This window comes from Pollachius pollachius (assembly GCF_949987615.1).
Source record: "Pollachius pollachius genome assembly, chromosome: 3".
In the NCBI taxonomy this organism is placed as follows: domain Eukaryota; kingdom Metazoa; phylum Chordata; class Actinopteri; order Gadiformes; family Gadidae; genus Pollachius; species Pollachius pollachius.
Window position 1 is genome coordinate 15,605,045 of NC_136936.1, and position 26,481 is coordinate 15,631,525.

Here is a 26,481-nt window from a genome sequence, read left to right on the forward strand (position 1 = left end):
TGCATGTGTTGCTTGTGTTTGTGTATTCATGTATGATCATATGTGGAGGGGCGAGAGAGAGCAAGGCTTTCTTGTCAATTCACACAATTCCTCTCTCTCTCTCTCTTTCTCTCTCCCTCAGCTTAGAGCTTTCCCTCAGCCGCACCGGCTATGGTTGGAGCAGGTTATCAGAAACAGTTGCTGATGAGAGGGATTGGAAGGAAGGGAATGGAGGGAGCTGGAGAGGTATGACGAGGGCAGGGGAAAAAGATGGGAGGGAAAATCAAAAAGGGATTGAGCATTGGAAAAGAGGAGACATGCAGAGGAGCGGTCGGATAAGAAAGGTAAAATGGGCAGTAGTAGAGGAGCACATCAACAAATTAAGCTTGTTAAAACTTTAAAAAAAAACTAATCATATTCAAAATAATGGAATCTCATTATGATTTACATTTGTTGAATGTCGTAGGCAAACCCCCAACCATTAAACAATCCCAATCACATCAGTAAACTATTTCACAAATGGGTATTCTTTGCAACCTCTCAGTTCCTTTTGGAATTCAATGGGCCGTTTTTCAAAGGGTGCAGACAAAAATGCCTCTGGATGCAATTGGATAGTCCTATGACCAATCCGAGCCACGAGTGCCGAATTCTGCGTTGCTAAACTTACCAGCGCCAAACACATCTTTCTTATCAACCAAAGCTTTAAGTGCAGCCATCGTATTAAACCCGTCCCATATTAGATAAAGGGTTTTGTTTTGGCCCAACCCAGTCAAGGTTGGCTGGAAATCTGTCTGAATGGGAGGGGGGCCAGATCTTCTGCCAGGGCAAATAAAACATGAGCTTGCAGATTTGACGGCTAGGTCAATCCATCATAACCCAGAAGGATATAACTACAATATCAAATGTTGTTTCTTTATTCCTACTGATTTGTCAACAGCGGACGTTGTTCATCCAATTAGCAGAACTCTTCAAAATATGCTCAGTGGGTCAGTCAATACTGAACAAATGAGCATAGAGATAGATAATTGAACCAAAACCAGTTACTTTAAAGAATACCAAAGAATGGTTTGATGTTCGCAATACACAAGTCAGAATCTTTAAGGAATATTAACTAAAGATATGAAGCGAATATGTGGAAGCACAGCGATTCCATTGGTGCTTGCCAGACAATGCATAAGGACAATCCTTGACCCCAAACGTACAGAAATTCAGGACGATTAAATGGAGGCGATTCCCAGAAAAGTCCCCCATTTATGTGGGGACTTTTTTTAAAATTTTTTTTATGAGGTTCAGTATCCCAGAAAAATCACTAAAACTTTTCAAACTTGCGCAGTGTTTGGTAAACAAAGATCCAGGCTTGGTTGATTGCTACAGGCACTTTTGGAAGAAAACAGAGGCTGAACTTATTATGTTCTTTTGGGGGTAAGCATTTTCTCAAGCATGATAGCCGAAAAGCAATTGAAACTAACCTACTCACCATTTTTATGTGCTAAAAAAGAACTGTCCACATAACAAAAAAAAACATCTCATGCCGCTGAGCTACCAGACACACACTCAATAGAAAGCCGATTTGACAGCTGTACACAAACTGAACAAGAATCCTAAACACATGCTGTGAATACACAGCAGGCCGGGAGAGAGTGGATCACTGCATATCTGGGTGGACAAGCGCGTGGACATGCACTCATGCGGGTGGTTCAATAGCAGCACGGTCATGAAGACCGTGGTACAATAGCCATGCAAACGACACCACTGCACCTATAAACAAACCTTGGCCTCTAAAATCCCGATGAAAGCTTTTCAAATTTGCCCAACAAGCATTCATGAGCAATCAACTGTGTCCTGGCTTTGTCTCCTGGTTGTGTCCAGTAATTGCTTATTCCAAACCCCGGTATAGGATTTTTCTGAGTTAATTAGCTTTCAAGTAAAGCACCCTGAAGTCCTTTTCGGAAAAAAAATATCACAGAAGTCACAGATACATTTAATTGGGGAATGAGTAGAATTTTCCACACCGGTAAAACACATTTATCCAGCGCTGAAGTACAATAGTCCTTCAACAAGGGGGGAGTTCCTATAGAATTCAAAATACGCGTTTTAAATGAGTTTCCTTGTATTTTCTGCATATTTTCAGCTGGCACGTCAAATCTCATTTATATGCATGTGTGCCTGCATCTGTTTGCCCATTTCTATAAAAGTTTTGGGGAAAAAAATCTCATTACTTCATCTCTCAAGGGCTTTAGCCTTGCCAATGACCAGCACACCTTAATCCCCCATCCAGCTACACACATCCTGTCTGTCAAGCCATGCTTGAGTTCACCAGCGAGTTCAAGTCAATAACGCCAGCGGTGGAATACAGCGATCGAGCCGTGTCTGTGTTCTGCTACCTCTTGGCTGCAGGGCAACAAGGTAATGGGCATCAATTAGTAAAAACTAACCTTGTTTCCAAAATGTCAACCATAAATGATGATTCTAGGAGAGAATGAAACTGAGGAAATACATGGAATTAAATGTACATTTAAGGGCTTCATAGCAGCCGATCGTGAAAGCAAATGCTACAGGGACGTAAACAATTGAGAGATTTGTTAGCTAGCAGCCCTGATTAGAGAGATGTGTATTATTAATATGTTTATAATAGTCAAATCTAAAAGAACAAAACCAATGAAACCCATGGCAGTCAACCGATGATTGACATAGTCAAAGGTGTTGAGTGAACAAGCACCAAAGTTCTGTCTCTTCACCTAAAGCAATGACATATAACAGAATAGCAGAACACGCTCAAAGCTAGCATGCTCTGAGATCCATAAACCATGAGTTCTATGCGTCCTAGGCAGTGTTTTGGAAAAGGAAGCACGGACCGAATTATTTTTAAGTTTCAAGCCTCAATGATTCAAACAAGAACCTCTTTCCACCAACCTCAAATATCAATGCCTTTGCAAAGCGTTGGATTACTTTCCACATTGGATAGTATCAAACCACCTGTACAATGTGGTTATGCCTTTCTCTCTGTATTGGCTACTGTTTTTCTATTAGTCAGCATTATCGTGTCCAGATGGGCCCAATTTCACCTCTCTGTCCACCCCCATCACGAAGCCAGCAGACCTAGTAGAGTGATTGATTGACTGGTGGGTGATTGGGCCATCGCCTAGCATGCTCCGTCCCTAGCAAATCCCAGCCCGGTGTTTTGGGGAAACTGGTCAGGGGGATAGCCAACATCTGTGGTATGTAACGCCGGAAGAGAGATGAGGTGTGTGGCGCTGCAATGCATTATCTCACAATGTGTGCACATGCTGATTGTGGGCAGGGGGCCACATTCAGAGCCATTGCGTCAACCATTCCACGAGATGAGTATATTCTCAAGCCCCTTGGCTGTTTGCAGGAACCTGTTGGCCTGTGTGCCGAATTCACGGTCTAACGCTGTCTGTCGGATGACTCTCATGCTGGATGATAGCTGTTCTGACACTCAAAACCACTCTTGATTTTATTGAAAATCTAAACCAATGAAGAATGGTAAGTGGTTGGACCAACGAATGTATTCAGATTAAGATAGATGGGGAAGCCGTTAATCAACCTTTCATTTTCAGGCCACCATGGCTTGATGGATTTCTCCAGGGGGTGTCACTTAAATTTGGTGTCCTTGTCAATCTCCCTTCAATCCACTTAATTGTTCAAGTGTTTAAGTACAAAAAGGTTATGGTGATGAGTAAGGGAAAAAAATAACAATATAATACATTTATATTGGAATAAGTCGTTTGAAGTGCCAAGGGCAAAAGCATCACCACTTCCCGCCCCAGATAATAAAGCTGACGATGATGATGATGATGATGATGATGATGAGGATTATGATGATGATGGTGATGGTGCTTCTGACGACGACGCTGCCAAGGACACGATGATACTTTGCATAAAGTTAGACAATTGCGCGCTACTGGATTCGTTTTCCCACAGTATGATTAACTTATCCATATATATATTTGTGTATTGCTTTAATTTGTGGTTACGATGAAAGCAACGTATGTAAACACTACTGGGAATGCGCTGTGAATCGCCTAATGACGAATGAAGAATCTTTTTTCAGTGAAGCTAAACAGTGGGATTTGTTCACACAAGCGTGTCTTCATTGTTGCACCAGGGAGCAGCAGGGAGGCCCGATCTGGATACCAGCGGAACTCAGACTGATCCCTCATTAGCAAGAATAATGTGTCAGAGAACATTACCACGTCTGGCCTCATATGCTTCTATTTATGTGATATTGATGTGGCAAAATGAAATCCTAGCTGGGTATAATATAATAACTTAGCAGTCTTGGGTCTTGTAGAATCAGTTGACATGCCGTTTGATGTCTCTCCACTTCCCATCTGTGCAAAGACTAATATGCAGTACATATGTACCAATATACAAAGCATAGACCTACAGCTGTAAGAAACCTATAATGATGATGGATCTGCTCAAAATATATAACTTATAAAATTCAAATCTGACACCTGACAGAATAAACTTCATGTGAATCTTGAGTCATGCTGGCTGGTGTCCAAAGTGAACCAAACCTTGACCGAGCTTCTGCTACATCTTCAAAGTTATTCAGCCAACATTTTAGAGTTGGAATAACAAATATCAGAATTGCCATTGATCATTACTTTTGCAATCGGAATTGCAACCGCCGGTTGAATAATTGCGTCCGTGAAGCATGTCCGATCATGACTCCCCATCAGGATAACTCTAGTAGAACCACAACAATAACAACAACAATATACACCTCCACCTGCCCGCACCCAGTGATAATATGCTAATAGCCATGCCTGCTAGGCTCCCTGAAGCTGAACAGGCGCTACACTACAAGCTAACAAGAAGAGTGGAAGGGAGGACATGCTTAGCGGCTCTTTAGATCTGAACCAGGATGGAATCACATGGCCGGGTCGGGATTCGGCACTGGAGGTATTTCATCATCTCCGCTAACAAGTGGATTAACCAGGAAACCACCAATAGCCGTCAGTTCGAAATCTGCTGTGCGATCTCTGGTTGGTGATGTAGCCAGACAGACAGGGGCCTGGTTGGATTGTCAAGGCGGGGTGAAGGGAGGGGTTATAGAGGTGGACAGAGGGGTAAGAGCATTGGAGGGAGGGGTTAGAGTTAGAGGGGTATGAGGGGTAAGAGCATTGGAGGGAGGGGTTCGAGTTAGAGGGGTATGAGGGGTTAGAAGACTGGAGGGAGGGGTTAGAGATAGAGGGGTATGAGGGGTTAGAAGACTGGAGGGAGGGGTTAGAGATAGAGGGGTATGAGGGGTTAGAAGACTGGAGGGAGGGGTTAGAGATAGAGGGGTATGAGGGGTTAGAAGACTGGAGGGAGGGGTTAGAGTTAGAGGGGTATGAGGGGTTAGAAGACTGGAGGGAGGGGTTAGAGTTAGAGGGGTATGAGGGGTTAGAAGACTGGAGGGAGGGGTTAGAGTTAGAGGGGTATGAGGGGTTAGAAGACTGGAGGGAGGGGTTAGAGTTAGAGGGGTATGAGGGGTTAGAAGACTGGAGGGAGGGGTTAGAGATAGAGGGGTATGAGGGGTTAGAAGACTGGAGGGAGGGGTTAGAGATAGAGGGGTATGAGGGGTTAGAAGACTGGAGGGAGGGGTTAGAGATAGAGGGGTATGAGGGGTTAGAAGACTGGAGGGAGGGGTTAGAGATAGAGGGGTATGAGGGGTTAGAAGACTGGAGGGAGGGGTTAGAGTTAGAGGGGTATGAGGGGTTAGAAGGGTGGAGGAAGTGTTAAGAGTGAGAAGGTTAAAGGGAGGGTGTAGAGGGGTGGGGGAGGGGTAAGAGGGGTGGAGGGAGAGGTTAGAGGGTGGAGGGAGAGGTTAGAGGGTGGAGGGAGGGGTTAGAGGGTGGAGGGAGGGGTTAGAGGGTGGAGGGAGAGGTTAGAGGGTGGAGGGAGGAGTTAGAGGGTGGAGGGAGAGGTTAGAGGGTGGAGGGAGAGGTTAGAGGGTGGAGGGAGAGGTTTGAGGGTGGAGGGAGGAGTTAGAGGGTGGAGGGAGGAGTTAGAGGGTGGAGGGAGAGGTTAGAGGGTGGAGGGAGGAGTTAGAGGGTGGAGGGAGAGGTTAGAGGGTGGAGGGAGGAGTTAGATGGGTGGAGGGAGAGGTTAGAGGGTGGAGGGAGAGGTTAGAGGGTGGAGGGAGGGGTTAGAGGATGGAGGGAGAGGTTAGAGGGTGGAGGGAGAGGTTAGAGGGTGGAGGGAGAGGTTAGAGGGTGGAGGGAGAGGTTTGAGGGTGGAGGGAGGAGTTAGAGGGTGGAGGGAGAGGTTAGAGGGTGGAGGGAGAGGTTAGAGGGTGGAGGGAGTGGTTAGAGGGTGGAGGGAGAGGTTTGAGGGTGGAGGGAGAGGTTAGAGGGTGGAGGGAGAGGTTTGAGGGTGGAGGGAGGAGTTAGAGGGTGGAGGGAGGAGTTAGAAGGGTGGAGGGACGGGTTGGAGGGGTGGAAGGCAGGGTAAGAGGGGTCAAGGCGGGGTAAGAGGTGTGGAGGGCAGGGTTAAAGGGGTGGAGGGCGGGGTTGGAAGGGTGGAGGGAGGGGCTTGAGAGGGGTTTATGAGTGAACAAATAGACACTCACCTCTTTCTCACCACAGATGTTGCTGATGATAGAGTTGGAGGCAGGACTAGCAGAGGGGCCGAGGACTGCCACCACCCCTTTAAACATGATCTGACACACTGGAGGGAAAGTAGGGTAAGGGTGGGGGAAGAGGTCAAACAAGAGACAAACCGGAAGAGAGAATTAATGTTAATGATCATAGTATAATAGGTTTCTTAATAAGTCCTTTGTGTTGATATCCATCCATGACTATATTATTTTCTAGATTATAACAGACGGCAGCCATAGCGAGCACTGCTCTACTCCTGACAGCGTGTGTACATTACACATAAGTCATTTTATTGTGATGTCAGGCATTGTCATAAGCTCTCAGTTGAAAATGGCAATGTGACATTGGATATTTGAGTTTTAATCATTCAGCATTCACTTTCACACTCATGTGAAAGCAACATATTGGTTAGGTAACTGACGTAAGGACAGGTAGGCATCAGCGATCTAACCCAGTTCCCTAAGGCTGGTATAGTTGAAGCCGCTTCTCTATTCTGTAGTTGCAACATACCACTTAACACAAAGCCATTTTCTATTAGTCGGCTGTTCTGCTTTCACAGTTAATACTCTGTGGACAAATAGCTTACATTGCAAATTAGCAGATTTATGTGATTCAACGATTTATGTCTACAACTGCCTCATTGATTTACTGTCTCCGTTACCCAGAAGACTTGATAATCAGGCTGTTAATGAGTTTGTGTGTCGCCTGGCGCTTCCCTTTGCCATAACTGCGACGGTGAAGAAATTAGAGATCAGTTTCAACGGGATAGAAGACTACAACACTGTTTTATTCCACTGCTGATCATCACAGCGCGACTCATCAAGACGCATGATCTTTCATATGAATATGGATTTCATTTGACTGACATATAGAGCGAGGGAAATAAAGACGGCGACAGATGAGTCAGGTGAGAGGGAAAGAATCTCAAAAGCGGAGATGTCGTTCCTCGAGCTGCTGATAGGAACATGAATGGCTTTCCGTTTTTATTAAACCAACAAATACAATCCCCCCCTCCCCTCGCTTTTATAGATGCAAAAATTGCCTTTGGGAATAAATTAATATTTCCTCATTCATGAATACGTGTGCCCCAGGCTCTTACTTTGCAAACAGAAAAATGGAACACAATTTGTTGTTTGTTTATCCCAGGCTTTAAATAAAACCGCTACGGTCAATGTTGTCAAAGTCAGTCACAACTGTGTGTGTGTGTGTGTGTGTGTGTGTGTGTGGAGTTTTTTTTGTGTGTAAACCTGTGTATCTTTATGTGTGCAGGCAATGACATGAGCGTCAATGGACAATCTATCATGCATTTTTGCATGTGTACACATTATGCTTGTGGGATATTGAAGCAGTTCAATGCATGAACTAGCTGGGATTCCAAGTTTTGGAAGTTAATCCCCAAGCAGTGAATCGAATGATTAATATATAATCCCTTTTGTCACCTATGGGGCCTGCATGGAATGAACACACACTGTGGCTCCCTGAGCCCTCTGGACTACACACACACACACACACACACACACACACACACACACACACACACACACACACAAAGTGGCTGCATGGGCAGACATAGGCTGGATGGATTTTAATCCTGAAATGTGTTTGTGTGTATGTGAGAGCAGAAGGGGGAGTAGAGCAATTCAACAGCTTGTATTCGTTCACCTCTTGGCAGTCATTTTCAGTCTTTGACCCGTTGTTAACTTACATTGTCAAGAACTCTAATAATTTAATGAATCGTTGGAAAAGGATTGTGCACAAAAAAACCAGGCCAGCAGGTCACATTGCCTAAAGCCCATTATCAGGACTCAGCAGCATTGATCTGAGCCTGCCTACTACTTTGATTGAACAGCAATTTTTTAGGTGTAGGTGTTTGAGTGTTAGTAATATTGCCCTGAGTGATAGTGAGAATAATATATAGGAAAAATTCAACAAAAAAGACAAGGGAGCAAAAACTAATTAAGCAACACACATTGCAGAGGGTTGAAAGACAGATAAAAGAGGACTTCCAATTACATAATATAGTTTTTAGATCCCTCAGAGCAAGCTTCCCTCTCTTTATAAATTGTGGTGTGATGATATTTCATGGGGCCATGGGGACGTTTAAAAGACCAGCAGCAGTGGACTAAAAGGCTCTTTTTGGGACTGTGGTATAACCAGATTTCTTAAATATAAAGAGGTGCTATTCGATTAACGACAAGGACCTTAACATTAATAATACAAACTCCTGACAGCGAATGCACAAACGTATGTCTCCTGTTTTCTTATCACGAGTTTCATTGGAAGTAAGGCCAATATTCCAAACAGAAGTAAAAATTCAGTTATTCAATTCAAGTTTTTTGGCAGACAATTAAAAATGGTGCAAGAACAGTTCCATCTATGTGAAGAAAAGCATTTCCACCCATCTTGTTGCATTAAAGAAACCATGCAAATGAAATTGGCTTATTTCTATTGAAAAGAAGTATTCAAACAATTGCTTTATATAACCTCCAAATCAAATAAATGTGACTTTAAATATTGATCAAATAAATGTGACTGACTTTACAAATGATTTTTTGACACATTTTTCAAGGCAACCTGTCCTAACATTTCCTCCAATTAGATGAGACGACAGGTGGTTGTCCCCCCCGCCCCATCACATGGATGAACACAAGGTGATGTGTTTTGCCACCCTTGTTCAATCCAAACCAAAATGAAAGATAAAATGTTCTAGAAATCATCATGTCACAATGCAAAGGTTTATTATTAATAAGCTTGTAAAAACAATTGAACATCCTCTTTAAGAAAGAATGTGTGGCGCTATGGCTTAGTGGGAGAATGTTTTCCTAGAGGGAGACTATTGTACAAATTCTTGTGTGTGCATTTAACTCTCTCTCTTTTCTATAATCCATTACCACACACATGTACCTGTAAAATACATGTGTTGCAACAAATATGATAAGCAGCAAATAATAGCTCTAATGAATGTAATAGCGTAATTTGTTTGCCCTCCAACACATTCAGCTTCTATTGAAACATTAGTTTTTAATTTAAATGAAAAGGTATTTTGTTCAGTCCATTAAAGCCTGCAGAGGTCAGCCGGAGCCAAGACATAACAGGGTATATACAGGAATCCTGAAGCTAATTGTAATACCTTTTAAAGACTTTTTCAAGACCATCCCAATATTTTTCAATACCTCACCGCCACTTCAATATGCAACCATTTACATCAGTGACACACAAACTAAAACTGTTAAGTTTTAGTTTGTGATAAAGACTACAGACCACTGAGACCACTATGGTACAACATAATTCAAAATAGGCTGGGATAATAACTCGAAAAGTTTGTTATTGAGCAACTCATCAAACATTAAGACGAACTGGCCAGCCTTGTTGATTGTGTTGATGAGCTCCTGCTTGAAGTATGGTGTTAGGCCGAATCGTATAATGTAACCAGATTTGTCCTTACCACAAGCAAAAGTCTTGGCTATGTCTGAATCGGGAAACATGGCCCTGAAAACGTCAGCCAAGTGTTCGTTACTGTTCAGCGAGTGGTGTTTCTCCGCTGTGTGGAGACACCACAACGCCTCAGCACGCAGCGTTGCCGTGCCGCCCAGCGCCACCCTAATTTCGGCAGAGTGAGCCGAGGTCGTAGCCGTAACGTTAGGTTCCGGTGCGGCTGCCGGTGGTAGTGTGACGGCACTAGGTTGTGGTGGTGCACACAAAGCAGCAATGGAGAGCTACCGCTCTCGGCGGCTAGCAGCGGCTTTGTGGCTAGCACAACACATGTGGGACCTTAATGCCTTAATTCCCATAGACACGATGTTAATCCTCTTCTTGCACATTCTACAATATACCTCCTTGGTATTCCCCTCCACTGGCTGCAGCCATTCTTTAAAGTCCGGCTTGTCAAGCCAGGACTCCGCAAACTTGCACTTCCCCTTGACCGTTCACCAAGCATTCTCTTCCGTTTTTTCGCGCTGAGATCGTCATGTGACATAGGTGCGTTCGTAATATGCACTGGGAGCGCCAGAGCGTACTTTGTGAATTTCCGAGTGCACTCTGGCGCTCTCGGAGACAGTTTACGAACGCACCCACAATAGCGTAGTTTTTTATGTACCGGTTTATCTTTGTTTTTTAAGGGAACAAATTCATTTTTACACGTTTATGATGTTTTTAGGAACCTTTACTCGACTCTGGTGTGGTGCCTTCAGACTTTAAAATAGCAGCAGTTATTCCCATCCTGACGTCTGGACCTTGACGACCCGAACAACTATCGTCCGATCTCCAACCTTCTTTTCCTAAGTAAAATCCTGGAAAGAGCAGTGGCTTCCCAGCTCCAACATCACATGTCCCACCATGAGCTCTTTGAACCCCTCCAATCAGGCTTCAGAATTCGACACAGTACTGAGACCGCCCTCACTAAAATCACCAACGACCTTCTCACTGCCGCCGACAATGGCCTCATCTCCATTCTCATTCTCCTCGATCTCTCTGCAGCCTTTGACACAGTGTCCCATTCCATCCTCCTTAGCCATCTCGCTGAGCTCATCGGCCTCAGGGGCTCAGCTCTCTCCTGGTTTCAGTCATACCTTTCCAACTGCAAACAATATGTCACCCTGAAAGATGCCAAATCCACCCTGGCTCGTCAATCACGGCGTACCGCAGGGATCTGTGCTCGGCCCTCTCCTCTTCACCATATACACGCTCCCCCTTGGCCAAATTATTCGTCACCACGGTCTCAGTTTCCACTGTTATGCTGATGACACTCAAATATACAGCAGAACCAAACCCTCCACTCAGCTCCCGCCTGGTCCACTCATCAACTGACTGCAAGAACTAAAAACCTGGATGACCTCCAACCTCCTCAAACTGAACAGCAATAAAACTGAACTCATGGTGGTGGCCCCCCAGTCACTGCTCAGGAAGCTTGGTGATCTACTCCTGGAAGTGGATGGCTGCTCCATCACCCCATCACCCGTAGTCCGCAACCTGGGTGTCATGCTGGACCCCACCCTATCATTCCAGTCCCACATTAAGAACGTCACAAGATCTGCATTCTACCACCTGAAGAACATCGCACGACTCCGACCCTCACTCTCAGACTCAGTTACTGAAACCCTGATCCACTGCTTCATTTCTACCCGCCTGGACTACTGCAACGCCATACTCACTGGTCTCCCCTCTAAAACCCTGGACAGACTGCAATATGTGCAGAACTCAGCTGCCAAGGTCTTAACTGGCATTAAGCCATGGCAGCATATCACCCCTACCCTGATGCAGCTCCACTGGTTACCAGTCAAGTTTCGCATTAAATTCAAAATTCTATTACTCACATACAAGTCCCTTCATGCTCTGGCCCCCCGTTACCTCTCTGACCACCTCCACCCCTACATCCCCCTGCGGTCCCTCAGGTCCTCTGACAAGGACCAGCTGGCAATTCCCCGCAGGAGACTCAAGACCTTTGGGGATAGGGCCTTTTGCGTGTCCGTCCCCACTCTGTGGAACCAGCTCCCTCCCAACATCCGCTGTGCCCCTTCCGTGGAGTCTTTCAAAAAGTACACCAAAGCACACCTTTTCTCTGAGGCCTATGGCCTCTAACTCACGACCCCACCCAGCGCCTTGCGCATTTTGCAGTCTCACTCACTTGCCTACACACACACCCCCACCTCTCACTCTTGTGACGCGACCTTGAGCATCCTGAAAGGCGCTATATAAAATATTTTTTTATTATTATTATTACAAACTCTTGGACAGCGAATTCAGAAAAAATACCTTCAAAATGTAAGACTTAGTAAAGTCGTGAAAATACTTTTTTAATACTTTTGATTTATTGATTCATCACCTTTTAATACTTTCTCTGCGGATACCCTGCATAATGTAGGATCCCGACGCCGTCAATGTAGGATCGATTGTTTTGTTGTCCTCACACTACAATGTGACATCTGTCAGCAAGGTTCAATCATTTATTTGACTTTGTTCACAATAGTCGTAAAATTAACAAGCGTATCGCTGCGTTCAAAATCAAAGTCACATTTGGCCTTATTAAAATTGTAAAAAAAATACAATTAATTTGTTTTATTACTGAGCCATGTTTCTTTTTGAGGCCTTTCTTCCCCTATTAGGAACCACTCACTGAATTCACAAAAATACACACAGAACTCCTACTCCCCGTCCCCCACCCACACACACCCCCCCAAGGAACACACAAACACGAGGACCACCCCGAAACAAACATGTGCCACACAGACCCCCCCCCACAAACACATAGACCCCCATACATTCACACACTACACACTTACTTGTCTCCCCCATCTCATATTCGCTGTCCCGGAGCAGTTCGAAGATATCCACCTCCAGCTTCCCAGTGGTGGAGCGGTTGCTGTTGCGGTTGATGCTGTCTTTGGCCAGCGTGATGGCCAGACGCTCACCTCTGCTGCACTCCATCGGGTCATCGAGGATGGCGGCTGTACGGCGACACATAGAGGGATATTATTAAGTTTGTGTTTTTGTATGCATGTGTGTTACTTGGTAAAGTTGAACAAAAGAAAGTGCAACACATTCCATTGAACTGTGAACCTTTGCTTGTTATATTTGTACCCATTACACTAAATCAATAAAAGGTTATGTCATGAGCATGATGTGGTTTGGGTATTGTTTTATCAGTAAATGTGGATATGTGTGTCTGTATTTTATGGTAAAGTTGTTGTTTTTTAAAGTTGAACACATTCCATTGAACGGTGAACTTCTGCTTGTTAAAACAAAACCACGAAAAGAGAACGTCCTTAGATGGTGTGAACTCTTATGACAGGAACTTTTGCAACAGCAGTTGGTTTTTTTTATAATCATATAAGAAAATAAATGAAAACAACAAAGCCAATGAAGAACCATTATATAAAGGTTCCTTGACAAGAACGGGGTCTTCAATAAATATCATCTCGCTTTATATATGTTGTCCCGCGTTATAATGCATTAATGTACATAAGTCGAACAGCATGTGTATTGGCTTAGACTATTAATAAACTCATGGGCCAACTTTTATGACGAGAAGCACAATGCTATGGGATTTAAGGAGCGTAATTGGCGAGTAACCATGTTCAAACTAAATGGTCTGTTCACAATAAAACGGTGGGAATAATAAAGATAACTAGCACCATCTAAGCGGGATAAAGCTAATGATCCTCTGTCTGATGCCTTCGCTGTTCAGTGTGCAGTAATTATATGTAATGATGAGGAGCCAAAAGCAAACACAGAAAGGTCATGTGAGGTTTTAACAGTGGTTTAACTGGGACTGTAGAGTTGAATGCCCTTTAATGGAGTTTAATGAAATGTACAGCTAAAATAAATTCAGTTAATTATATTTTTAAGATTTAATGAAGACGAATTGATAGAGCAAAGAAATAATATTTCCCACCCATGATAGAGGACTTAAAAGATAGAGGTTTTGAATATATTGCCCTTCTTCCTAATACCATGAAGAAACAAATATAATTTACAAAAATATATATAGTTGTTATTAATCCCACTTTGGATTATGTGCCTCCCTGCCTCATAGTTTGAAGATTTCTGAAGATGTGCCATCCTTCCTCACTTCCAAACATGGGCATAAGCCTCACACATTTATCGGCTATCGAGAAATGCATTTTCAATTCTAGTCTCCGTTTTCAATCAAGAACCACACACAGAGCAACAATCACACATCCTGTTTCGCCCTCGTCGCCACGTTCAATACTGGCGCTCAGGGAGTAAATAAAAAAACACAAATAAATAACCACACGCTTCACAGCAAACGATGCTTTGATCCCTGTGGTTTAGGCACACCGCACACGTCTCTGGCGAGTGTATAATCCCAGGCGAACCCTGGTTCCCCCAGACGTTGACATTTGAAGGTGGTCAATACGTGACAGGAGCCAAACAAGCAAGGTTTAGCAGGGTCAGCGCGCCATGTTCACACTGAGAACATGGCGCACCCCATGACCCCTGGTAAACCAATCAATGAGCGGCCTTGAGTGGTTCCGTGGCAGGGTCGGGGGGTGGGGGTGGGGGAGTTGGGCTCGGGAAAGCAGGCGTGGGAGAAAGAGTGCACGAGATCATCGAGTTGCTTTCAGCAGAGGAAATGCATATATACATCGCCGCCAGGAACGAAGTGTCGAAGGGCTTACCATGCCAACGTGTTTGACTCTACTGTAAATAAAATCAAGATACCCTCGATCAAAGGGTTGCCACGCCGACTGGTTTGATTCTATCGTGAATAAAGCTGAGGTTCCCTCGATCAAAGGGCCCCAAGCGCCCATGTTTTGGCAACACAGGGGCTGAAATGTCATCTCACGTGTTATCCGCGATTGGCTGTGAAGATGTACTTGAGGCACACAAATCCCGTTTCTCAGATGTGATAACCTTGTCACTCAAAGTGACAGGCGTCAATAGCTTTCATAATCCTTTGATGCAATGCAATGCCCCTCAGCAGAATTCTCTTTCTCGATCGCTCGATGCTAGCTGTCACATTGGTCCTTTATCCGAGTGAGCCTATCATTTACACTAGAGTTAGAACATTAAAGTTTACAGCTCAATTTCACTTTCATTATCCAACAAAGGAGGCGTGCATGCGTGTGTGGGTGTGTGAGCGTGCTTGCGTGGGTGTAGGTGTGCAGTTGTGCGTGTAACAGATGGATGCCTATATTAATCAAAACCAAGCAGGAAAACTCTGAGAAAATGGAGCTATGTGTAAAACATGAGGGTAAAGCGGGCCGAGCATGGCAGGACGGTGTCGGTTATGATCATTTAGCCTTGACCAAGGTCCCTTTCAATGCAATACATAGAAACGGGCCCTCTTGCGCTGAGAGAATTAACTGGCTTCGTCTATTCCTTTAATGAGGCCTTCCTTTTCTTCAGCACAGGTATAAACCAGCAGGGTAATGAACTGGCCTCTCACCTTGTGTAGGAGGTCATTAACACCAACAGTTTAGCGCTGTCCTGGGAGGCGAGGGTAACGAGAGGGGCAGAAGTTCATGCAATACTCTCATTAAGGACGGACACACAAATATATTTCCTTTTTAAATCAGCTGCCCAGAGTTTCCAGGGATACAATGTGGTACACGGGTTATAGATGCATGCCGGGCGAGATTTGTTTGCTTAAAGTCCAGGCTGATAGTTATACCCCATATGCTTGCACCACTTATGAAAAGCTCCAGTTAGAAACAGATGGATCATTGAGCGGGCTTTAAACACGTTGAGAGATCAGCATATCAGGTGTGATAGCAGTACTTTGCACAGCACCGTCCACGTGAAATAACCAGCATCACACAAACAGCATTGTTTTTCTGACTTTCTGACTCATTGGCAGACCCTGGCATGTTCTCAGAAGGGATTACATTGTTGTTTGAGGCTGACTGAAAACACAGCAGCGCAGAGAACACGAGTGTGTGATTCTGTTGACAACAAGATTGCAAGATTAAACAAAAGGTTTCTGCTGTGTTGTCAAGCACCTCCGTAAAGTTACCGAAATAATAACTGTTTCTTTAATTCATTAATTCATTAATTCTCATACCTTTGACCTACTTGGTGGTAAAAGGATAAGTTAGGTTGTGGCTCTATCAAAGAAAGAAGGTTTGCTGGATTCTGTTAACATAACGGGCCCTATCTTGCATCCGGCGCAATTGACTTAATCACTGGCACATGTGTCGTTGCTAGTTTGCAACTGGCGCAGAGCGTTCTTTTCCCTCCTGCACTACGCGTCGGTAAATTAGGGAATGATCTTGAGCCCCAAGGGGCGGTTCGGCGAAAGGAGGAGGCATGATCTGGCGCAAACGTTCCCTGGTGCTATTTTGCAGTTTCAGAAACCACTCGCGCCACAAACCAGGAAATACCTGGTTTAAAGTCAGTGGCGCGTTGTTCAGATGCTATTTTAAGGCCGCATGCATAATGTTGCTTGTGCACCTCGCGCATACACTTTTCTCCTCTCATCTACCTAGCCACACATTCTTGGTAAATTATTTGGGTAAGAACAGCTGATACAGCGGTAATAAGTTGTACTTTAAAATCAATGCATCTGCAAACACCGTACATATTTTCTTGACACAGACATCGTGTACATGCCCATTACTTTTAGGATTGATGAGTATTTGATCATGAGAAAACATTGTTTTACCGCGAGTGAGTGTTAAAAAGAATGAATGAATGCGGACGCGCGTGTGGGTGTGTGTAAAAGAGTTAATGAATGCGGGCGCGCGTGTGTGCGTCCATCTGTTTAAACACACACAAACTAAACACGTAACATAATACAGTCCATGGTAATGTATATTAACGGGGGGACACATGCATGTTAGGAACACAAGTCGATAACGATAATGCATACAATACTGATAAGAAACGATGTTTATAATGTATTGCGTATATCATTTAATAAAACCACAGTTACCGCATATCATATGTGTGTTAAGATTTCTTTGCCGAAATTTATTTGAGGACTCTTGTGGAAGAGGAAGTTGTGGAAGAAAACCTTATTCCATGTGTGAATTAGGCATATATTATTTGGCCATAAACTGAGCCATTTGAAGTTTGAAATTCATGTGCATCTGTCTCATCGGAGACTGCAGACGCGCTGTCAAAATATTAACTTGTCAGATTCAAATGCGCTCATGGCTCTTAAAGGGGATGGTAGCTGGCCCTCTCATTGGTTTATTGCACGTTACGCCCAAACCACACCTATGGGTAATTAGGCTACTTCAGACCAACCCTTTTTAGATTTGCGCCGGGCGCAAGAGTCATTTTAGCGCCGGTAAAATAGCGACACCGCCATAGAACCGCCCACAAAGCAGCTTGCGCTTGGCGCTTCTCACTTGCGTTTCAGACCTTTAAAATAGGGCCCAACATGTTCAGAATGATGCGATAACATTTATTTGTATCATCTTTTTAAAGGTTTCTTAATCAAATTGTCTGCTGTTATATTGCCGTATACCACATACAAACACGCAAACGCGCGCACACAAACACACACACACACACACACACACACACACAACACACACACACACACACGCACACACACAAATAATAAAAAAGGTCTTTCACACAAACACAAAGGGGCCTTCAGAAGATTGTTTAATCATTTTAATTTCCATGTTAACTGACGGAACATAATAGTTTGAAAGTTGAATTGCTTTGCAATTTTTCAAAGACACTAGAGCTCCTCTTCTGAATGCTATAGTGACATTAATTAACTGAGACACTCGATGTCTTTCACAGCACTGCATCAGTAATTTCACTGATGTTTTATTGTGTAAGTTTGTGTATGTGTGTGTACGTGTGTGTGTGTGTCTGTTTGCATGCACGTGTTTGTGTCAGCCAAACTCTCCTGTGCATTTGTTTGTCAGAAAAACAACATGCTTATCATCCTCAACAGGTCTGATAGCCGTTTCATTTATTAACTTCTCAGAACTCTGCCGCCACGGGCCAATCAGAGGGCCTGTCTGACTGCATCGGCGATGGTATTTCCAGCTCCCCACCTTAATCCATCTTCAACACAGGCCTTGTGGTGTGTGCTGTCGAGGAAGGCAGAGGTGCTATCTTACATAATTAGAAAACCCCCCGCTGGCGGAAGCCCTGGTGACATGAAGCTGATTTCCTGCCGTCAAATAATATAATTATAGCCCTCTTGCTCAAATACCCACACAGAAACTTCACACACACACACACACACACACACACACCCACACACACACACACACACACACACACGCACACACACACACACACACACACACACACACACACACACACACACACACACACACACGCTCACATCATATTGTGTGGATTGTGGAGACACCAATGTGCTAAGTCTCATTAAAGTGTGACTAAATGCTGAGGCACATGAGAGTTAACCAGTCAGTTGATACTCAACCCACAAGCACAGTTATTTATTTATTTGACGTTAAGACAATAGGTCGTCCATTTCAACACCCCATTAATCTTCATCTCAGTGATTAAAAAGAGGGCCTTAATGGGTTCTCTGTGTGTGTTTGTATGTTATTGTGTGTGTGTGTGGTGTGTAGTGTTTGTATGTGCAAGTGTTTATGTGTGTAGTACACTACACACATAATGGGTGTGTGTGTGTGTGTGTGTGTGTGTGTGTGGGTGTGTGATCTATTGGGGAGGTGAGGAGACCAGAATGGCTCCGTGTTCCTCAGCCAACTGACGGCTGAAGACGAGTGAAGATGAGGGTCATTGGGATGAAATAACAACAATAGAAACCATTATGTTTCTTCAGAACACGCATGGGTGAGCGGGGTGCCAGAAGGAACCATATGTGTGACCAAGATGAAAAGGAAATAATAACAGATAGGAGAACACAAATACTGGCAAATAATATCTTCAGATGCAAAAAGCATGAATGGAGAAGACCCCACACACATATGACATGTTGAAGGACTGTGGGCAAGATAAGAAAAGGTTGTAGTAATCTGAGCTACGATGCAACGTTATTGATTTGTTAAGGGAGGAACGGATGGGGGACGGGCGTCCTTGAGTCGGTCATTGCCATTTGTCTGTACGGCGGTTTAGGACAAACGGCTGCTGGGTGACTGGCAGAGACGCGGGGTGCCACTGAGAAGGGAGACGAGTGAATCAAATAAACACAAATACACAACGTGGTGGGCTCCTGATGAAAGGAAACGCAATGCTCCCAGAAACAATACAGCGAGACAGGAAACGTGATGTGTTTACACATTTTGTTTTACTGAAGCCTCCCGCCCCCCAACCTCAGGGCATTGGATATAAAAAAAACTGAAATATGACTCGGTAAATCTTTCGAACCAGTTGCACTTAAAAAAGAAATGAATACAAATGTGATTCACGTTGCCTCTGGGGGGGGGGTCTGCGTACATGTTCCTGTACGTTACATGACTTTATGTCGATGGCACTAAAAAACTAAAAGAGAGAGAGAAAGAGAGCGAGAGAGCAAGAGAGCGAGTGAGAGAGAGAGTGAGCGAACGAGCCAGCGCGAGAGAGAGAAAGACAGACGGACAGAGATATAGATACAGTAAAGACATAGAGATAGAAAAAAGGGAGCAAGAGACAGACAGACAGTCAGACATAGAGAGAGAGAGAGAGGGAGAGAGAGGGAGGGAGGAAAAATATGCAACAGTAATCCTGTTTAATCAAGAGAGAAATAGGCCATGTATCTATGTTTACAATCCAAGCAACAAACCCAGGCTCTGAATCTAATAAGTAAGATGTAATTGTAGAGGATACCTTTATTTAAATGGGCAGGTCCCTTAGGATGATCTATAAGTGTTTTTGTAAATGTTTGTTTTTCATGCATGGTTTTCAGTTCCTGTTTTGCAGTATCATCATTTTACCTAAAACCCCAGTCACCTGAAAACAGAACAACACCTTCTGCTTGTGAGAAAAACACTCTAGCCACTTTAATGTCCCCCTTTGGTAAGTAAAAACCATAAAAAAGAACCATAGCCATGAGTGTACCACTGTTATGCAGCCTCCTACACTTTCCTCAAAAGTCTCTGTCAAGCAGCGGGCAGAGGAAGGAGACGATCCCTCACTTAGGAGTTTAGTTCTTCAAATCATCCAAGGAGTTACCCAACAAAGGTGTTCTAGGAGGAAGGGGAGAGCTGCCAGGAAAATGTGCAGGGAGCAAAAGTTGTGTTTCCAGCACATAAGAAGGCGAAGGCTCTCTGGCATGTCTCGACGTGTTTTTGGACAACTATGTCAACTTAAACAGAGCACCAAAGGTAAGTGTTTACTTGCCATTTGCTGGACACAAAGATAAAATTTGTGAGCAGAAGGAAAATAAACAAAACATTGCGTTTGACTGTTTCTTTGGGAGTACTTTTTCTTGAAGGCTCCGACACAAAGGTTGATCCGGGATTGGTGCCTGAGGCTATCCAAAGCTGGCGCCTGAAGCTATCCGAGAGCTGTGTTGTGTTGATTATAATCGATATCAATGAACTCGTATTGATTGCAGCCAAAGGTTTGTCCAAGTTGAGCCACAAGTCAGGAGCCCTGCATGAATATTGGGAGCAGTGCCGCACGCTCCATCACTCCCTGCCCACTATGGACAGCGGCGTGACCCATCATGCAAAGTGACCCCTCCACTATATTTTCCTAAGTCCGGTTTTCCACTACAAACGCTATTTTCTTTTTTTATTTCAGATTTGCCACCATGGCATCCATCCAAAGATTGAAACTTAAATGCAAATACTATTTTTTAATACACACACAAACACACACTAAACACACTGAGATGTGTGTTGCGCTTCAAGTCAATAAAAGCAAACACACAGACACACACGATAGAGGAGGGTCATGGTTGTTAGGAAAAGATAGTGGGGGGGGGGGGGGGGGGGGGGGGGGGGACAGAGAGTGTGAGACACAGTTTACTGGCCATGCCCTTGTTTAGACAGCCTATTCCTGCTGGGCAGCACTTCCTCACTGCCAGGGTCAATGTTCACAACCCTAACATGACCTTGAATTGCAGGCGCAGCTTGTTTGCCTTTATAGCAGTATCGTATCGCATATGTGCATGCTGGCAGGCAGACCAGGCAAGAGAGGGGAACATATATCTGTCAGGACGTAAGTGCAAGATATCTTTAACTCAGGTAACTCAGGTTGACTCATTTCTCAGAGAGGTAGCCGCGTTCACCACAGGGTTCGAGATACGCATAAATCATAAACTGAGTGCTGTGGTGCTCCAATGCCATTTTTCCACTGGTCTAAAACCTTACTTACCTTCAATGATTTTGTCGAAAGCAACAGCGAACAAGACACTACGGAACGGAAAGTGCTACACTGCGATGAATTCAACCAGCTACAAGGGCAGGATAGCTGTAGGCCAAGCAGTCTTATCTGTTTGGCTCTGCAAGATGCTTAAGATTAGATTATATTCATACATGACTGTTCCTGTTGCCTCTTGGCCATTACAGCCACACAAGCATCCATGCCCGGTTGTGATTTAGTGTTCCACATAAAATACTTGCCATACTACCAGGCATATGATACAATAAACTTTATTAATCCTTTCTAAACACCATCATACACACATATGACAGAGAGCAAGCAGGAGAGTATTGGAAGACATATACACAGCCCTATGAAGATGACTGTAATGGAACTCCTGTAAGGACCTCACCCATCAGATAATATTGATCGTGATCACATGTTTTCCCCACTCCCCCGAACCTCAAATCAATGGCACTAAGCTTGATTACGATTCAAATGGTTTGCCATCTCCCATATGGGGCCACTATTATGTTGTTGTTGTTTTCTGCAGCAACACAGGCCTTGTAGCCCAGTGGGTCTGCCATCTGGTATTTAACAGGATAGACTGGCCTTATGGGTCAAAGACAGTAGCAGTAGTGAAACACAACAATCAGAACAGCTGCTACGGTGAGCGCTGGCAGTTTTAAGCATAATCTCTCTTGTGTTTTGTAAGTCAAACCTTGGCTCTTTTATTTAAAAAAAAAAATGGTATCCTTCTTGGTGTAGGTGCCACTTGGGGGGGGGGGTAGAGCAGTATTAGACTCAATAAAGAAGGAAGGATTGAAGGAAGGAAGGTAGGAAGGAAGGTTGATGGAAAACTGGGCTGAATGATGAAGAGTGAGAGAGAGCGATTGTGATCTTTGATTGAGTAAGATTGAGTTCTCAAGTTGGAGAAACACTGGTCAGGGGAGAGGGAGAGAAAGATTTATAGGTAAGGAGACCGTCATAGAGACAGACAGAGAGAGTGTGAGAGAGAGAGAGAGAGAGAGAGAGAGAGAGAGAGAGAGAGAGAGAGAGAGAGAGAGAGAGAGAGAGTTAGAGAGCTATAGAGAGAGTTAGAGAGGTCTAGAAATATAGAGGGAGAGATCCAATGGCCTCTGAAGACCGGATCACAGAAGGAGATAATGAGATAAGACAACCACAAATAGTCATTAGCACAACTTATAGATAGAAGACAAGAAGGCTGGTGTTGATGATGATGTTGAATGTAGCCTCTTGCTGTGTGCGATGTTACCGCGGCAACAGACCCCGGAAATGTGAGACAGGCGCTGTGTGTGGCAGGTAAGCAGGCAGCGGGCCCTCTGGGACCTCTTAGCTCTCAGTGGGTGTCATTACCTGTCACTCAGCCATCTCCCCCCTCCACCAGCCTGGCCTGCAGTCAGAGCCACCTTATTGTAATTGTCCAGCGGACACACAAACATACACACACACACAAACATACCTACATATATGTTTTTGTGTGTTTGTGTGTGTGTGTATGTGTGTGTGTGTGAATATTTATGGGTGTGAATATTTATGTGTGTGTGTTTGTGTGTGTATATTTGTTGATGTGTGAATGTGTGTGTCTTTTTATGAATATTTATGTGTCCGTGCATGTGTGATTGTGTGTCTGTGTGTATGTGTGTTTATGCTCGTGTGTGTGTGTTGTGTGTGTCATCAGGAGGAGGTTAGAAGGGTCAGCGGTTCGACAGCAGACTGCTGGTTAACACAAACCAACCGGATGAAGTGTGTAAACAGAGTGGGAAGGTAAACAGTCTCTAGGACACCCTTTCTCTCTAGAGGTGCTCCTGTACAAAGGGACAAAGCACCATGTACAAGCACAAAGCGGCAGGGAACCATTGACTTGAAGTCAAGGCTAGTAACACCCATTGTAGTTGGACCTAGGGTACATTTAACTCATTTTATATACCATTGCTAATGGTATTCATGTGTGTTTATTACGGTTGGAAGGGGGAAACAATACTAAACTTGGTGTGGGTGGAATATTCCATGTATTTGTTGTACAGACATATGTTAGCCCGTCTGCCATGTTTGATTACCTTGGTCCTGCTCCATCTCTCATTTCCGTCCATTATTTTCCATCCAGAAACATCCCCGCACAGAACCCACTATTCCAATATTAATGAAATAGGCCATCTCATACAGCTTGCTCTGAAATTGCAGAGCAAAAACAGCTGGGACAATAACGGAATTGGCACAGAAGCGATCTGCTCTGCAAATAGGGTTTGGCTAAAAGTGGACTTCCACAAATGAACAGATTTGGTTCCTATCTGTTTACTGAGGAGAGTAAACTGTTTTAGATTCCAGACCCTCGTCACACAAAGTTCTAAGTTCCCTTCCCTGAGGGTGAGCCTCTCCTTGGCGCTGGCTCCCTCTATGCTACCCTCCATGCGAAGGTCAGAGGGAATTAAAGCAGTGCCGGAGATACCGGGGATACAGCCCCTAGCTCGAGGGCACTCCGGTAGTGTCGGTACGCAAAGCCGTCACACAACATGAATGGATGAAAGAAGGCCTCCCGGGTGGAGGTAGGGTTCACCCCGGGTGGTCCGAACACTCTACTGCACTCTACATTCACTACATGAAGGTACTGAATGTAGTGAATCTATGTCATTTTTTTCCATGACCTTTACTAAAGTACCTCCCCTGAGAGCTTCGGCTGACCAGCCTCCCTGTGTTGGGGGAAACCTATTGGTCTTGTCTCTCTGCTTAATTTCAGCCCCCGGCTGCTCCACACAAGGACATTAGTCTTAGTCTGCCCCTCTAGCATGTATTACAGACATACATACACACTCACGGTAAGAGGTGTGTTTATTCACACGCAAGCTTGTGCCTGCACACACATATAGCTAGAGATGACGCACACACATACACACTTACACACACACACACAAACAGGTGAGGACACACAGACCCGGTCTCTGATAAATGCATAGACACACATACACAGTCTCAGGTGAGAAGTACACACACATGCATATGTGTGTGTAGTCTCAACTAGGCAAGTATACACACACCCAAACACCATTACTGCCATGCATTAAAACAAAAACACACACACACACACACACACACACACACCCACACACACACACACACACACACACACACACACACCGTTACTGCTACAGACACACAAGGACACACACAGACAAACACACACTAGTTATTCAAAGATGGCCGTGTTTTTTCGGAGTACCTTGGTGTTCGTAATTACCATATGGCCGTGTCATGTATCGCTCGTCTTTGATGTAGGGGCTTGGGTAAATAGGGTGTCAGTCACCCAGGACCACGTTCATCCACTCCAGTGCATCAGGACCCCCAGGAGGACTGGGCCCATTGTGTCTCCTTTAGGGCCATGCCAGCCTAATGCCAGCCTTATCCACAGCCTGCAAAGACCATTAGTCACCTTGTTGGCTCTCTCTTGTGAACACACACGTACACACACACACACACACACACACAAACACACACACACACACACACACACACACACACACACACATGCCACACGCTCACACTGGCTCTCTTACTCTGTGTGTGTGTATCGCACAAAAGAGATAAAGGGTGTCTACATGCCCCACATACACAAACCCTTTTTTTCGTATCTCCCTGTCCTCCCTGTGCTTTCTCCATCCCTCTCAAACGCACACACACACACACACACACACACACACACACACACACACACACACAAATGAACTGAGAAACTGCCATTACTCATGCAATATTGACTCTGTATCTCCATTTCTACACGGCAGTCAGCAACAGATGCAGCTGATGTCATAGCCTCGATATATCACCATAATAGACAACTGCAAGGTTACCAATGACTGTACTATGACTGTAGCTCAAGGTCATATCATTCTGACTCTCTCTACCTCTTTCCACTATCTGTCAGAAAATATGCCTAGCACACAGCAAAAACAGAAGACTCAATAAACACTATAAGCCACACAGCAAAAAATATCTGTCATAATATGACACTTCGAAGTACCAGAACAAGAACACATAAATTGAAAATAAACTTTTAGTAGTTCTCTGTTTAAAAGGAAAAAGCTCATAAAAAGAAGAAGAAGAAAGAAGGTAACCCGTTAAAGGAACCGTTTGAGTAGATTGAAAAGATTTCTTACATTCATGCAGCCGTGGTGGTGGGGAGGAATCAACAGGAAAGCGTCTGTTTATCTCCACAGTAAACAGAAACGCAAAAGGTTAAAGAAACCCTCCAGGGTTTAGACGAGAGAGAGAGAGAGAGAGAGAGAGAGAGAGAGAGAGAGAGAGAGAGAGAGAGAGAGAGAGAGAGAGAGAGAGATCTAAAGTGTCTCCAAAGTGCCAATCACCAAAGACTGGGTACTTGAAGTGGTAACGGGGCCCCTGGGAGCCCCGCTGGAGCCCAGACACAATCAAAACGCCCATGGATGCAACACTTACACCTGTCTGTGTCTATATGTCCTTGAGCGCCTCTCTGTACTGGGTTGTCAATGTGGGTATTGTGCATGTACTTGAGCTGTCCCCTTGTGGATGTTCACTCTGTAGCCCATTGGCTCATCTAGTAGAGGTTCTTCCTGGTCTACTTTTTATTCTAGCCCTGATCACGTATCTTTTCTTTAATCCCTTTCTCTAATTGTGTGTCCTGTTTTATTGTTGCTTGTTCCAAAGCTTTGTCAACTAACTGGTGGTTTTAAGTGGGCTATAAAAATCAACATGAACACATTATGCGTTTTCCCCCTCCCCTCATCCTCCCCTGACCGGCGCCTTCCAGAGAACACCGTGTGACCCCCCGCCCCCAGACACCCCCCCACGCCCCCATCACGCAGAAGACTCAGGACTACGGCAGCTCTGTGGGGCTGTGCTCTGATTTCCTGCACCTCCCCCATGAACCGCTGTGACTAAATGTGAAAAGTGGGAAGGAAAATGGAGGGGTGTGGTATCCAGGAGCCTCATGAGGTCGAACATGCAAGATCATTTGTTATTATATTCTGTGAGGGTCTCAGGGAAATGCTGACAACGTTCATGATGAAACTGTTTCAGCAAGCAAGCAAACCGTTCTGTATAAAGAAGAGTACATCATGGATAAGCGCTGTCGGGGTGTAAACACAGTCAGGTCTTCGTTAGCTCAGAGAACACGGTCAGGCGGCGTTGG

General features: G+C 44.5%; 1 protein-coding gene across 2 annotated transcripts in view; it reads right to left on the bottom strand.

Annotated features, from left to right (window-relative positions):
* The window catches only part of grik4 (glutamate receptor, ionotropic, kainate 4), a gene marked incomplete at both ends in the record, with an annotated part of 135,275 nt that overhangs the window by 96,793 nt on the left and 12,001 nt on the right, over positions 1–26,481 (bottom strand). For both annotated transcript variants that reach the window (XM_079731830.1, XM_079731829.1), the window contains 2 exons: positions 6,563–6,660; positions 12,869–13,033. In XM_079731830.1, coding sequence (XP_079587956.1) covers positions 6,563–6,660; positions 12,869–13,033 — 263 coding nt within the window. The remainder of the gene's footprint in view (positions 1–6,562; positions 6,661–12,868; positions 13,034–26,481) is intronic.